Source organism: Oryctolagus cuniculus, chromosome 14 (genome assembly GCF_964237555.1).
Source record: "Oryctolagus cuniculus chromosome 14, mOryCun1.1, whole genome shotgun sequence".
Lineage (NCBI taxonomy): Eukaryota > Metazoa > Chordata > Mammalia > Lagomorpha > Leporidae > Oryctolagus > Oryctolagus cuniculus.
The window spans coordinates 1,595,125-1,610,159 of NC_091445.1; the positions used below are offsets into that span (position 1 = coordinate 1,595,125).

Sequence of the window (15,035 nt, forward strand, 5' to 3'; positions counted from 1 at the left end):
CTAACAGTGTTTTGTTGAAGTCTTTAGATTTTTCTCTCTATAGAATTATGTCATTGCAAACAGGGAAATTTGACTTCTGTCCTTATTTCTTTACCATGCCTACCCCTGGCTGAAGCCTCAGTGCTACACTGAGTAACACAGTGACAGCGGATATCTTGGTCTGGCTCTAGACTTTAAAGGGAGTGCTCTCAGATTTCCCCATGCTGTATGATCTTGGATGTGGCTGTGGCATGTCTGGCCTGCATTATGTTGAGGTGTGTCCCTTCCATCCCTGAGTTCTTCCTGGTTTTTGTGAATCAATATTGAATTTTTTTAAATGTCTTCGTGCCTGTTGAGGTGATATCGTGTGGCTCTTGTCCCTCATGCTGTTAATGTATTACATTTACTGGTTTGCAAATGGATTTTTATGTTCTCTTGGATTTGACTGCTAGTATTTTGGTGAGAATTTTTCCATCTGTGTTCATCAGGGATGTTGCTCTCTGGTCTTCTCAGACTGTGTATTTCTCAAACTACCCCGCCTCCTTTTCCAGCCCCATCCTACACGGCAGTTGGAGAAGTGGTGTTGGTTGGTTGAGTTCAGCAATGAAGCCTGCTGGTTCTGTGCTTTCTTTATTGGGAGGCTTCTCAGGCATCTAATCCCATTACTTGTTGTTGACTTTCTCAGATTTTCTGCCTCCATGGTTCAGTTTTGGGAAATTGCACGTGTCCAGAATTCTATTCACTTCCTCTAGGCTTGTCGTCGGTTGGCGTATCGTCCGCGCTGGTCCCTAGTGGTCCTCTGCACTTCTGTGGTGGCGGTTGTGATAGTTCCTGCGGTCTTCTGTAGCGCTTGGTCAAGACCAAGTGGTAGGTTCAGACTGAGTTGGGGGCGGGCGGTGGTGCCGGGGTCCAGCTGCCGGGTGGACACCCGGGCCCCATCGGCGCGCCGAGGTTCCAGTGCCACTCCCCGGGCTGCCTTCCTGCGGACGCGCACCCTGGGAGGCAGCCGAGGATGGCGCCGGCACTAGGGTCCGGCCGCCACGCGTGGATACCCACGAGCTGCGAGCTCCGGCCACGGCCCTGCAGCCCCAGCCCTGCCGCGCGCGAAGACGGCCCACACCTCTAACCTTCTACAGGAGCCAAACACGCGGCGCTGGGGCGGGCGCGGGGCGGCACGGGCCGTGGGGTTCCGACACGCGCGTGCCGAAGCCGTGGGCGACACGTCCAGCGTCCGCGAGGCCCCGAGGAGAGCGGCGCCTCAGACGCGTGTGCGGCCTGCGAGCCCTTAGGGAGCCCGGGGCTTGGGCGGTGCTTGACCTCGGGGCGGCGTGGAGGGCGCCCCTGCAGAAGCGCTCGGCCCGTGCGGTCCCGGTTCTGGTCCCGGTCCCGGTTCTGGTCCCGGTCCCGGTTCCTCTCCTGCCGCCGCCTGAGTGACGGGCGGGCGGGTTAGAAACCGGTGCCGCTGCGCGAGCCGCGCCTGCGCAGATCTGCGCGCGCAGGTCGGGGCAGCGGCGCTTCCGCTCGGGGCTGGGCGCGGGGCCCGGCTGCGTGAGGAAGGCGGCGCTGTGCACTTGGCGGCCGCGGCCTGGCCCACGTGGGGACAGCGCATTCACCACAGGCGGTGCCGGGCCCGACCCCCGGGCCGCCCAGCCGCCCCGGCCGCCCCTGGGCCGCGCTGTCCGTGTCGGCCGACGGCCGGGTGGCTTGCACGGGGGACGGAGCTCGCAGCCCGGGCTGCAGTCGCAGCGGCCCCTCGGGTCGTGGGAGACGCGGCGAGGGCTTGGCTGGTTTTACAGCGCGGAGGCCGCAGGGCTGTGCCCCTGGGTGCTGGGGCCCAGAGAGGAAAGCTGAGCCTTCAGCCGAGAGGCGAAGAGGGCGCCTGCCCGCGGGTTCCCTCTCCACCGCGCGCAGCGGCCAGAAGTGCGGGCTCCCTGCGGGTACCCACGCGTGGCGGCCGGACCCGAGTGCCGGCGCCATCCTCGGCTGCCTCCCAGGGTGCGCGTCCGCAGGAAGGCAGCCCGCGGAGTGGGACTGGGACCCCGGTGCGCTGACGGGGCCCGGGTGTCCACCCGGCAGCTGGACCCCTGCACCACCGCCCGCCCCCAGCTCAGTCTGAAGCTACCACTTGGTCTTGACCAAGAGCTGGAGAAAACCGCCAGTGAGGCGTTTCACTGTGTGCGCCCTGAGGGTGCTTCACCGAGCTCCGTGGCCAATGGTCCTCACGGTTCAGGAGAGAAACCAAGTTGCCGAGTACTGGGCATTGTAGGCGGCCTGCTAGGGACACCCTCATCCGGGCAGCCCCCCTGCTGACCCGGCTCCCTGCTCGCGCGCTTGGGAGGCAGCAGCGAGTGGCCAGGTGCTTAGACCCCCGCCGCTCTCCTGGGCAGCCCACCTAGAGCGCCTGGCTTGCAGGCGGGTGACCCCAGCTGGGACAGGCGCTGGGGAAAGGACGCATCTCCTGTGTGGGGGTCCTCCTCCCTCTGTCACTCTGCCTTTCAAAACATCTTTCTTTAAAACAGTGCCGTACTCGTGGGATGCATTAGCAGCCCAGTCGGTCACCCCGTCGGCCGGGGAATCGCTGGTGTCATTGCGTGGAGAGACTGCGCAGAACCGGCAGAGGAGGCCCGCCTGGAACCCTGCTCTTGCACAAGACTGCGTCCCAGTGGCCCAGCCCGGCGGAGCACTGTGCCGGCACCTGCTGCGTGGGGCCTGTGGCTGTTAGAGCTGGCCTTCCGCGCCCTGGAGCGCGCGCACACGCACACGCACACACCCCCACCAGCCCGTGCGCCCAGTGGCTGCCAGGGGTCATCGGCTGAGCTCCTCGTGGGAGGTGGGTGTAGCAGCAGCGCCGCCTGATGGTGAGAGCGGTGGGACTGATGCACCGGCACAGCGTCTGGGTCAGTCAGAAACACGGGCGTGCAGAACCCCAGAGCGAGCGCGCCCTTCATCGCTGGGGCCAGGGACTTGATTTCCCCGTGTGAGTTACTCAGCGCAAAATCGTTGGCAAAACAATTCCTGAACATGAGAAAGAGCGAGGTGCAGAACAACACCTCGAGCTGAGACCGCGCTGTGAGCACACACGGTTCACAGGTTAGCTCCGCCTGTAATTGAGCGTTCGAAGGACTGTTGAGGGTTTCTCAAAACCCTGGGCTTAAATTCAGATTGCTTAGTATCGGAGAAAAACTCATAACCCTCCTGAAACACACAGGCTTGTTGTACGGTGTACTTGTGCGTTTGGGGAACTCTGCAGCACAAATGTGAGGCCGACAGATGTGGGATCCAGGTCCTGCCTGGACGCGGGCGCAGCCCTGCACGTGTGCGTCCCAATGTCGCAGGGCGTCCGCGATGTCCCCCACGTGTGTCCCCTGGACGCGGGCGCAGCCCTGCACGTGTGCGTCCCAATGTTGCAGGGCGTCCGCGATGTCCCCCACGTGTGTCTCCTGGACACGGGCGCAGCCCTGCACGTGTGCGTCCCAATGTCGCAGGGCGTCCGCGATGTCCCCCACGTGTGTCCCCTGGACGCGGGCGCAGCCCTGCACGTGTGCGTCCCAATGTTGCAGGGCGTCCGCGATGTCCCCCACGTGTGTCTCCTGGACACGGGCGCAGCCCTGCACGTGTGCGTCCCAATGTTGCAGGGCGTCCGCGATGTCCCCCACGTGTGTCCCCTGGACGCGGGCGCAGCCCTGCACGTGTGCGTCCCGACGTCGCAGGGCATCTGCGATGTCCCCCACGTGTGTCCCCTGGACGCGGGCGCAGCCCTGCACGTGTGCATCCCAGTGTTGCAGGGCGTCCGCGATGTCCCCCACGTGTGTCCCCTGGACGCGGGCGCAGCCCTGCACGTGTGCGTCCCGACGTCGCAGGGCGTCCGTGATGTCCCCCACGTGTGTCTCCTGGACACGGGCGCAGCCCTGCACGTGTGCGTCCCGACGTCGCAGGGCGTCCGCGATGTCCCCGGTGTGCGGCTCCCGTCCCGCCTGTGTGTGCAGCTTCTCGCTTCCTTGCGGCATCAGAGCTTTCAGACTGAGTTGTTGGTGAAATACAGCAGGTGTCCTACTTAAATCTCTCTCTCGTTTTATCAAACTTTGGACTTTAGATTCACAAGATTCACCGTGACTCGGGAGACAGCACGCAAGCAGGTGAGAGCACTTCCGGGTCACCGGCCCGCGTGGGCGGCAGGTGGGGATGGAGTCTGGGCTGACGTCGCGTGGGCGGCAGGCGCGGGTGGAGTCTGGGCTGACATCGCGTGGGCAGCAGGGGCGGGTGGAGTCTGGGCTGACATCGTGTGGGCAGCAGGGGCGGGTGGAGTCTGGGCTGACGTCGTGTGGGCGGCAGGCGCGGGTGGAGTCTGGGCTGACCTCGCGTGGGCGGCAGGCGCGGGTGGAGTCTGGGCTGACGTCTGTAACCTCAGGACAGGAAGGCTCACTTGGAGCACTGCTTAGCCAAGAACCCTGCACACACAGTGTCCCAGGAAGATGTGGGTTGAGTTGGACAGGGGCGGGGATGGGCCAGTGGGTCACTGAATGGTCCCTTGCATGGTCAGGAGTGTGCACAAGCCTGGCTGTGTGTATGTGGGGGGAGGGCGCTGAGTGCCTGCAGCCCCCCACTCCCTCCTCCCAGGCCCTGGGTGGATTAGTCCTGACCCTGGGCTTCCTCATCCGTGGAGTAAAGGGCTGGACCAGTGACCCCTGTGTGTCCATTAGAGGGAGAAGTCCATCCTGCACAGAGCTTTAAGGTGCCCGTGGGTATGGGTGCCTGGTGCTAGCTGCTGCTATCGTCGGCGACACGGGATCCCTCTGTGCCACCCAGCACAGCCACTGGGATGATGTCTGGGGCTGCTTGGCCCTGGCTCGAGGGTTTAGCTCACTCCACAGGTGTCTGTCGAGAATGAATTGTTGGACTGACACGGCCTTGCTGTGGCCGTTCCTGGAGGAAACGCTCCATAAGCGTGCCTCGTGCTGGAGGGCCCGCGATGTCAAGTGACATGAAATCAGGAATAAGCTGTCGGTCCCTGTTAGCGGTTTCTAGTTACATCACCGGGCAGCCAGGCCCTGGCCCTGGCGCCGACCTCTTTCAGTTCTGTTCAGAAACTGCGTGTTGTGGAAGTGCTGGGTCACTCACCGTGAACTTAATCTGAAATTAGGAAGTGTCAGTGTGTTACCTGGTGAACGGGCCTTTTGCAGGGTTTATGGTCAAGTTCCTGAACAGGCTACGACCAGTGTTGGCTGCTGCGTGACGGCAGTTTGGCGAGTGTGGACGACCCGTGTCATGCTGTCGACACCACAAATGCTCCTGTTAGCCTCTGGTGGAGTAAGGGCGAGACACACAGCCCAGGACAGGGACACTGCTGGGGGGGGGGGGGTGCGGAGGGCGTCAGGCAAAGGAAGTGCGGCCACTGCAGATGAGCTGCTGGCCTGGGGCCGGCCTTAGCATGTGGCAGTGCGGCTGCCGCCGTGCTCTGGGGCGTAGTTTCGGCTTGGGTGCCGACTTAACCATTCGTGTAGTTGACCCAGGGTTTCCAGGACGCTAAAGCACATGGTGGAAAAGAGACAGAGAGGTGCCGTGTCTGAGGCACAGTAGTGAGAGGAAATGGCAGGCAGCAGGCCGCGTGGTGGCCTCGCGTGTGTCCACAGAGGCAGGCCTCAAGTACCTGCAGCCAGCAGGGCCCACGCACCTGCTGCCCGGCGCTGCACAGAACCGGCCCGGCAACTGCTCGCGAGCACACGTGTGGAGGGAGCCCACTGCGCAGGCTTGGGTGCCAAGACTCAGAGAAGTGAAGTGACCTGCCCATGGTCACACAGCACGGCTCAGCGTGGACGCTGGCTCGCTCTCTCTGAGCCTGTAGCCCCGCGTACCTTTCTGGGTTCAGCAGGGAGCTGGTCAGGCCACATCACTGCGTCACGCTCGCTGGTGTCTGGGAGACGCCTTCCTCCTGCTGGGGCCGGTCACCCTGAGGAGGGCTCTGAGCTGCCCCACTTTCCTTGAGACCCCGGGAGTCCCTCGCGCAGCCTCAGTGGCCCTAGCACGCCTGTTGCTGCCACCTCGGCGTGGCCGCGCTCCTGCTGCCTGCTCAGGTCCGGCGGTGACACGCGGCATCTGCAGAGGTTGACGTGGTGTGTTAACGTTCCCACCCCACCCCCAAGCGGAGACAGCCGTGAGAGCCCGAGGTGGGGAGCCCTCGGGGGTTCCAGGCTGCTTTTCTTGCGCTCCCTTCCGGAGGGCAGCAGCAGGCACCCCGATGATCCCACGTGCCCAGGAGGCCACTGGAGTCCAGCCTCTCAGAGGTGCCCTAAATTGGTCTGAATCCATTTCTCAAATAGGTCACAAAGCCCTGTGGATTCCCTCAGTGCAGTTACCCACATGTCCCCACCCAGTGGTGTAGTGTCCTTCACATCAGGGCGAACCCCACTGTCCCCCCAAGTGGGTTAAGGGGACTGAGCAGCCTTTGGCAGCCCCCGCTACTGTGATGTGGCCTGGGCCAGCGGGGGGCATCCTGGGGGCGGCAGGCCCGGAAGGCCCACTCCTCCCAGGACTCCCGGCAGCCGCCACTAACCACCCTGCTTCCCCTCCCCCCCCCCGTGACCCAGAGGCCCACCCGCTGCGCCACAGGCACCGGAGGCAGGAGTCCCTGGACGGCAAGTCGGTGTCCTCGCGGGGCAGTGACGGTGAGGAGTCCACGGGGCCCCGGGAGACGTGGTGTTGGCCTGGGCGGCCAGGCAGTGCCCACAGCCCTGCTCCGTGCTCTCCGCGCCTTGCTCCTTCCTGTCACGTACCCGCCTGCCCAGCCACCCCAGCTGCGAAGTGAAGCCAGGAGAGCAAGGGGTGCAGGGTGCGCAGGTGGGCTGAGGGTGCGGGTGAGCTTGGGGGGTGCCGTCTGGGCGGGCACGTGGACTCTGCACATCACCAGGTGCACAGGGCGCACTCAGGAGAGGTCGGCAACAGCCGCAGCCCCACACGCTGGGCGAGCAGCACACAAGCGTGGCCTGTGGGGTGCCGGAGCTCACCCGGTGTGAATGGCAGGGCTTGAGCCTGGCTCCTGCCTCCCGGACAGCAGCAACAGCCAATGAAAGCAGTCGTTAAAGTGAAGCCACTGCCCGTGGGATTATCAGCCACTGTCAACAGAGTCCGTTAGCTGAGTGTCTGCAGACGAGAGCTGGGACCACCACGGCCTCCGGCTGAAGGGAACCCAGAAGCTGAGGCCTGGGGGGGGGACTGGCTCTGAGGACGGCCCTGGCTGTCCCTGGCACTCCCCCACCCACCCAGACTACACACTGTAGACACCGGCACAGGGCCGTGGCAGAGGGACCCACTGGGAGGGGTCTGGGCAGCCGGTGGGGGTTGGGATGAGGCCCTCGGCCCCAGCAGCCATCTCAGCATCACCGCTGTGGGCCTGGGAGCCGTCCAGGCCTCCTGCCGCCCGTGTTCCAGGCCAGACCATTCCCCAGACTGCGGCTGGGAGGGGCTCGGCGTCGGTCTTGGAAGGGGAGGGGGAGGGCAGGACCATGAGGCTCTCTCCCCAGCCCCCAGAGGCTCCTTGGGTGCCCTTGGCCGAGTTGAGGCCCCAGACCCAGACCCGTCTTTGTTGCCTCCCATCCAGCTGCGAGCCTGCAGAATCGGCGCTACCCGTCCATGGCCAGGATCCACTCCATGACCATCGAGGCGCCCATCACCAAGGTGAGCAGTGGCCACGCCTCCCTCCGGGCCGCTGGGAGCTCCCTGCGTGGAGCAGGTGCTGGGAAACACGCAGAACCGAGAGCTGTGTGCATCGGAAGTGCCCCGGAGAGGGCGGAGGGCTTGTGGGGGCTGCGCCAGGCCCGAGGGGAGCCGGGGAGGGCGTGAACCAGTCTGTGAGGTGACAGTCAGACACCGCGTGCGCCACGCAGGACATGCACCGCTGTGCAGAGTGGGCTGGAGGGGGCAGAGGCCAGCCAGGACTTGGCGGAGTTCCAGGCAGGACACTGGGGCCTGGCTACCATGGTGGAGAGCAGTGAGGAAGCCAAGCAGTCCTGGCCAGCAGTCGGGCGACGGGTGGGAGAGAAGCTGGGGCAGGTGATGTGTGCAGCGGGACCCCAAGCTCGTGAGGTGCACAGGGAGGTGTGGGCTGGGCAGGGCGTGGCACAGTGGGGCCAGCCGCCGCTCTGGACCCTGCGTCCCACACCGGGCTGCCAGTGGGAGGGCCAGCTCCGCCTCCCAGTCAGCTCCCTGCCGGTGCACCGGGGAGGCTCCGACGGTGGCTCAGGTACCTGGGCCCCTGCCACCGTGGGAGACCAGAGTGCAGTTTCTTGTTGCTGTCTTCAGCCCGGCCCCAGCTGCTGCAGCCATCTGGGGAGTGAACGAGCAGATGGAAGGGCCGTGTGTGTGTGTGAGTGTGTCTGTGTGTGAGTGTGTGTGTGTGAGTGTGTGTGTGAGAGAGTCAGAGGGCTGTATGTGTGTGAGTGTGTGTGTGTATATGTGAGTGAGATAGGGCCCTCTGAGTGTGTGTGTGTGAGAGTGTGTGTGTGAGTGTGTGTGTGTGAGAGAGGGCTGTATGTGTGTGTGAAAGAGGGAGGGAGGGAGGGAGGGCTGTGAGTGAGTGAGAGAGGGCCCTGTGTGTGTGTATGTGAGAGAGAGAGAGAGAGAGAGAGACAGTGAGTGTGTGAGAATGTGAGTCTGTATGTGTGTGTGTAAGAGTGCATGTGTGTGTGAGTGTGTGTGTGTGAGAGAGAGAGAGAGTCAGGGCTGTGTGTGTGTGTATTAGTGTGAAAGAGAGGGAGGGAGAGAGGGCTGTGTGTGTGTATATGTGAGTGAGTGAGAGAGGGCCCTGTGTGTGTGAGAGAGAAATAGAGAGAGGGCCACATGTGAGTGTGTGTGTGAGAGAGAGAGAGAGTGTGTGTGTGTTTATCTGTCACTCTGACTTCCAAACAAATAGAAATGGGCTTACCGAAGGCTGAAGTGTTCCCTGCTGCCGTGCAGAGCAGGAGAACGGCCTGGCCTTGCGTTCGGGGTCCCGTTGATTGGCCGGCTCTGGGGGAGGGGGCGTCTGGGTTGGGCCGTGCCAGGCAGCAGTGGCTGCACTGGGGTGGAGAGTGGGGGGTGCGGGGGGGACAGGGCCGGGAGACGGGGTTGAGTCCTGCAATGGAGAGTGGGGGGTGCGGGGGGGACAGGGCTGGGAGACGGGGTTGAGTCCTGCAATGGAGAGTGGGGGGTGCGGGGGGACAGTGCCAGGAGACGGGGTTGAGTCCTGCAATGGAGAGTGGGGGGTGCGGGGGGGACAGTGCCAGGAGACGGGGTTGAGTCCTGCAATGGAGAGTGGGGGGTGCGGGGGGGACAGTGCCAGGAGACGGGGTTGAGTCCTGCAATGGAGAGTGGGGGGTGCGGGGGGGCAGGGCCGGGAGACGGGGTTGAGTCCTGCAATGGAGAGTGGGGGGTGCGGTGGGGACAGGGCCGGGAGACGGGGTTGAGTCCTGCGGTGGAGAGTGGGGGGTGCGGGGGGGACAGGGCCGGGAGACGGGGTTGAGTCCTGCGGTGGAGAGTGGGGGGCGCGGTGGGGACAGGGCCGGGAGACGGGGTTGAGTCCTGCGGTGGAGAGTGGGGGGTGCGGGGGGGACAGGGCCGGGAGACGGGGTTGAGTCCTGCGGTGGAGAGTGGGGGGTGCGGGGGGGACAGGGCCGGGAGACGGGGTTGAGTCCTGCAATGGAGAGTGGGGGGTGCGGGGGGGACAGGGCCGGGAGACGGGGTTGAGTCCTGCAATGGAGAGTGGGGGGTGCGGGGGGGACAGGGCCGGGAGACGGGGTTGAGTCCTGCAATGGAGAGTGGGGGGTGCGGGGGGGACAGGGCCGGGAGACGGGGTTGAGTCCTGCGGTGGAGAGTGGGGGGTGCGGGGGGGACAGGGCCGGGAGACGGGGTTGAGTCCTGCGGTGGAGAGTGGGGGGTGCGGGGGGGACAGGGCCGGGAGACGGGGTTGAGTCCTGCGGTGGAGAGTGGGGGGTGCGGGGGGGACAGGGCCGGGAGACGGGGTTGAGTCCTGCAATGGAGAGTGGGGGGTGCGGGGGGGACAGGGCCGGGAGACGGGGTTGAGTCCTGCAATGGAGAGTGGGGGGTGCGGGGGGGACAGGGCCGGGAGACGGGGTTGAGTCCTGCAATGGAGAGTGGGGGGTGCGGGGGGGACAGGGCCGGGAGACGGGGTTGAGTCCTGCGGTGGAGCTGCGCGTTCCCCATCGTGGAACTGAACGGTGCTCAGCACGAGGAGCACTCAGAGGCCCGGTGCCCGTGGGAGAGGCGAGAGGAGAAGGCAGCCCAGGACCCGAGACGGCTCAGAGGGGGACGGCCTGAGTGCAGGGTGCCTGGAGCTGTCCCTGCCCCGGGAGTGGTTGGATGTGGCTTCTCGAGGATGGCGGCCCGCGGGGGACTGCCAGGAAGTGGGACCCTGGCACTCTGTCCCGCCCTGGTTGCCTTCCCAGGTCATCAACATCATCAACGCGGCCCAGGAGAACAGCCCGGTCACCGTGGCGGAAGCCTTGGACAGAGTTCTGGAAATCTTACGGACCACGGAGCTCTACTCCCCGCAGCTGGGGACCAAAGACGAAGACCCGCACACCAGCGACCTTGTCGGGGGCCTCATGAGCGTGAGTGGGGGGCCGCGGCGAGCTCTGCCTGCCTCCCGCTCCTGGGAGTCGGTGGCGGGCCGTGGGCGGTGTGGTTGGCATCACGCAACCAACGGCAACCTTGTGTGTTCCAGGATGGCTTGAGACGGTTGTCGGGGAACGAGTACGTGTTCACCAAGAGTAAGTCCACTCCGTGGGTCCCCGCTTGCTTGTCCGCAGCTGGTGCCTCTCGGGTGTCCTGATGGCCGCCTGGGGAGGGCCTGGGTGCCACTCCCCCGGAGCATCTCTGCGGTCTACACTGCAAACGAGGAGTCCTGCCTGTTAGTTGTGCACAGTTAGAGTCGGCTGCACGTTCACACAGCAGGTCGGCTTCAGTCACTTTTCTGCTTGGGGGTCCCGAGTTTAATGAAGTAGGAGACCCCTGAGGCAGGGGAGGCCGAGACGGGTAGCGGCCAGCAGCCGGGGGCCCTGAGGATCCTAGAGTCACCAGGCCCTGCCCGCCGTGTGTGCTCAGACGCGCCGCAGAGCCACGGTCCGCTCGCCGTGCCGGTGACCATCAACGACGCCCCGCCCTGCATCGCCCAGCTGCTGGACAACGAGGAGAGCTGGGACTTCAACATCTTCGAGCTGGAAGCGGTGACGCACAAACGGTAGGCGCCCCCACGGTTGTGCCGGCCCCGCTGGCCCCACGCAGGCCGCCTCCCCTGGAGGCAGTGAGGGCCTCGTGCGTGCCGGCCATGGGGCCCCAGGTGCCGGCCCGTGGGCCACGCTGTAGGAGCCTTAGGAGAGGCCGGCCCGCGGGGCCGCTCTGCGGGGAGGGCGCGGCCGCCTTTCGGGCTCGCCCTGGTGCTGCTGGGCTGAGACGTCCCAGTGGTCTTGGCCCTGAACTTGTGCAAGGCCCAGCCTGCGTCGTGCTCTGGAGGGCACCGGGAATTCTTCCCAGACCCACCCTGTGGGCAGGGGAGACAGCGGGGACCTGGGAGGGCTCCCCCGTGCCACGAGGGGGCCGCTTCCTCCCAGGGCTGTGCCTCTGCGGGGTGGGATGGGCAAGTGCACTCTGCCCGGGAGCCCGCCCTGGCCCTGGCCCTGGCCCTGGCCCTCCTTCCGCTCCGTCATCTTGGGGTGCACCAGGGCGGCGTGGGGCTGCCGGGGCCTCATCTGGGCTGAGAGCGCCATGGAGGGCCTGCACCCTGGGACGAGGGCACCAGTCCCTGTGAGCACCTGGGTCCCGACAGGCTGCTGACCCGTCCCTGTGCACGTCAGGTGCACAGGAGGGAAACGTCACCGTCCCGGTACGGTCGACCATGAGGCTCTGGGCCGAGTGCCAGGCCGGGGTTTGTTGCCGTTTCTCTAGGCCGCTGGTTTACCTGGGCTTGAAGGTCTTCACCCGGTTTGGAGTCTGTGAATTCTTGAACTGCTCTGAGGCCACGCTGCGGGCCTGGCTGCAGGTCATCGAAGCCAACTACCACCCGTCCAACGCCTACCACAACTCCACGCACGCCGCCGACGTCCTGCACGCCACTGCCTTCTTCCTCGGCAAGGAGAGGGTGAAGGTAGGTGGGCGGCACGCGGGCCACGGGCTGCTGGGGACCCACTGGACAGTTGTTGGCCTCCCAAACTGCGTCATTTTGGTGCTGTAAAAATACCAGCCTTTGTCCCAGCCCCCCCCCCCCCCGGAACCCCAGTGGATCCCAGCGGCCAGGCCGTGAGCCCAGACTGCACCCGCGGGCCAGGAGCGGTGGCACGAGGTCGCAGGGCCCAGTTTACGATTGCAGGAGGTGGTTCTAGGTCTGGAGGTGGTTCTGCTGTTAGGTGTGGGTCGCGGGCGAACCGCAGATCCTCAGGAGCCGTCAGTCACGTTGCTGGCCGCGTCGGTGTGTGCCGAGCGTGGGTGTGAGCGTGTGTCCGTGTGTTTGTAACTTCGGCTTTAGTTCAGTGTAGTCTTAAATTCACAACACAAGGAAGTGTGAAGAGCCCGTGTCACCCCCAGCCAGCTGTCCCCATTGTTAACGTCTTGTGCCATGGTGGCGCTTGTCACAGTCGGGAAACCACGCCAGCTGAAGCCGGCTTCGCGTGACCCCCGTAGCGCCCGGCGCCGCAGCCCTCGGCAGCAGTCCGCGTCCGTCAGCTCGGGGCGCTTGCGTTCTCGGCGTCCCCCCGGGAGGGCCGACACGAGCGTTTGTCCTCCTGTGTCGCTTCCGTCACCCAGCCCGCTTCCCTCCATTTCATCCGTTTTGCTGCATGTGACAGGATTTCACCGCTGTAGCTGAATAGCATTGCTGTGTGCGTGTGTGTCACGCGTGTGCGTGCACGCCCATTTCCCTCTGCGTTTGCTGATGGCTGTGGTGAGCAGGGCGCTGGTGGTACAAGTTTCTGGTGCGCGTGTTCGCGTCTTTGGGGTACACACCCAGCAGTGAGATGCTGGATCGTAGGCCAAGTCCATGTCTAGAGTTGTGGTTTTTTTAGAGATTTTATTTATTTGAGAGGTAGAGTTACAGACATTGAGAGGGAGAGACAGAGAATCCCCCATCCGCTGGTTCACTCCCCAGATGGCTACAACAGCCAGAGCTGCGCCGATCCAAAGCCAGGAGCCAGGAGCTTCCTCCAGGTCTCCCACATGGGTGCAGGGGCCCAAGGATTTGGGCCATCTTCCACTGCTTTCCCAGGACACAGCAGAGAGCTGGACTGGAAGAGGAGCAGCCGGGACTTGAACCGGCACCCCTGTGGGATGCTGGCACTGCAGGCAGCGGCTTTACCTGCTACACCACAGCGCCAGTCCCGGGAGGGGGCTTGGCCATCTGTGCTGCCACTGCCTTGTGCCGCAGCTGCTGGAATCTGAGTTCCTGCCCGGGCGGGGTCCGGCAGGTTCCGGGGCATCTGGGGACAGCCGTGCCTGTGTGCCCCGGGCCCTGAGCCTCACCCTGGAGGAGAGCGTGGGGAGCCGCCGCTGTTTCTGAGGTCTAGGGGGACAGATTGACCGCCGCCCAGGGACCCGGGCACGTGACCCCTGCCAGGGACCCGGGCACGTGACTGGCCGCCCAGGGCCCCTCAGCGACTCCTGGGGTCAGAACTCCCTTCTGGTGGGGTCAGCAACCCCCACAGCCGGAGCCCGCGTGGCAGGTGACCTGCCCCCGCCCCTGCCATCAGCCCCTGCGCTCTGCTGGGTTCCTGAGAGCCCTGGCTGGGCGGTTTGACCTCGGGGGGGGGGGGGCTGGGAGTCTCCCCATGGCCGCCTGGCCGGTTCCTGCCTGCCCTGTAAGGGAGCCCCCCGCATGCCCGCTGTCGCGCTGTGCAGGGCAACCGCGAGCGCCGCCCAGCGGCCAGGCGGATCAGAACACGTCCTCCCGCACTGGCCCTTGCAGGCGTCCCGCAGCTGCGGGGACGGACCGCGTGCATGGAGCTGCCCTCAGGGACAGAGTTGCCCCACGCCTGATCCAGGCCGTGGGCACACCGCGTGCATCTCCTAGCGGGCCCCGGCAGGTGCTCCTAGCGCCCCCTGCTGGCCCAGCCTGGCCTTGCCCGCGGGAGCCGCTCCCCGCCCTCGGGTCTGTTCCATGGCGGCGCTGGGCGTGGTTGTGTTGCGTGTGCGTGGTCCCCACCTGCGCCGTCTGCAGAGCTGTCTGGGGTGCTGGCTGGTTTGCCGTGTCTGCTCTCAGGGGGGTCAGAGCAGGGCCACGCTGGGGCAAAGGCCGCCTCCCGTGGAACCGCTGAGGTCGTCCGTGGGGAGGGAACTGTGGCGTGGGCCGCTGACCACAGCTCCGAGCTCCACTTCCCTCCAGTGTGCTGCCTGGGAGGGGGGTCCCAGGCTGTCCCCCGACTTCCAGGAGGTCCCAGAGGGCTGAAGGGACGTTCCCCGCCCCCAGGGACGAACGCGATCCCGACGCCCCGGTAACGCTCGGCGCCGCTCCCCCACCCCAGGGAAGCCTGGATCAGCTGGACGAGGTGGCGGCCCTGATCGCGGCCACCGTGCACGACGTGGACCACCCGGGCCGGACCAACTCCTTCCTGTGCAACGCAGGCAGCGAGCTGGCGGTGCTGTACAACGACACGGCCGTCCTGGAGAGCCACCACACCGCCCTGGCCTTCCAGCTCACGGTCAAGGACACCAAGTGCAACATCTTCAAGAACATCGACAGGTGCGTCGTGCCGGGCCGTGCCGGGCCGTGCCGGGCTCTGGGCGGGCGGTGGGAACGCCCGCCGTGCGGCCCGGGTCTCTGAAGCCTCGCCTCGCCCCTGTGCCCCGGCCCTAGCACACTCAGCTCCACCGTCCAGGCGCCTTGGGGCCTCCGTGAGTTCCCGAGGGTCTCGCAGGCACCTTATCTCACGGAAGCCCCACCCTTCCCTCGCGGAAGCGCTGGCCACGCGGGCCCTGCCCCGGGAAGGTCGCAGCAGTCAGGGTTCGGGCAGGCGCCCCCGAGTAGGAAAGTGGGCAGGGCTGTGGCTCCCTGCAGGACGGCTCCCGCCAGCCGTGGTCCA

The 15,035-nt window shown here is 65.4% G+C and overlaps 1 protein-coding gene across 3 annotated transcripts in view; it reads left to right on the forward strand.

The window, feature by feature from the left end:
* The window catches only part of PDE8B (phosphodiesterase 8B), a 163,770-nt gene that overhangs the window by 143,553 nt on the left and 5,182 nt on the right, over window positions 1-15,035 (forward strand). For 2 of the 3 annotated variants that reach the window (XM_070056301.1, XM_070056303.1), the window contains exons 11-18: window positions 4,073-4,115; window positions 6,564-6,641; window positions 7,574-7,650; window positions 10,416-10,580; window positions 10,694-10,739; window positions 11,074-11,209; window positions 11,914-12,112; window positions 14,478-14,695. In XM_070056301.1, coding sequence (XP_069912402.1) covers window positions 4,073-4,115; window positions 6,564-6,641; window positions 7,574-7,650; window positions 10,416-10,580; window positions 10,694-10,739; window positions 11,074-11,209; window positions 11,914-12,112; window positions 14,478-14,695 — 962 coding nt within the window. The remainder of the gene's footprint in view (window positions 1-4,072; window positions 4,116-6,563; window positions 6,642-7,573; window positions 7,651-10,415; window positions 10,581-10,693; window positions 10,740-11,073; window positions 11,210-11,913; window positions 12,113-14,477; window positions 14,696-15,035) is intronic. The other variant, XM_070056304.1, reaches the window with a different exon arrangement.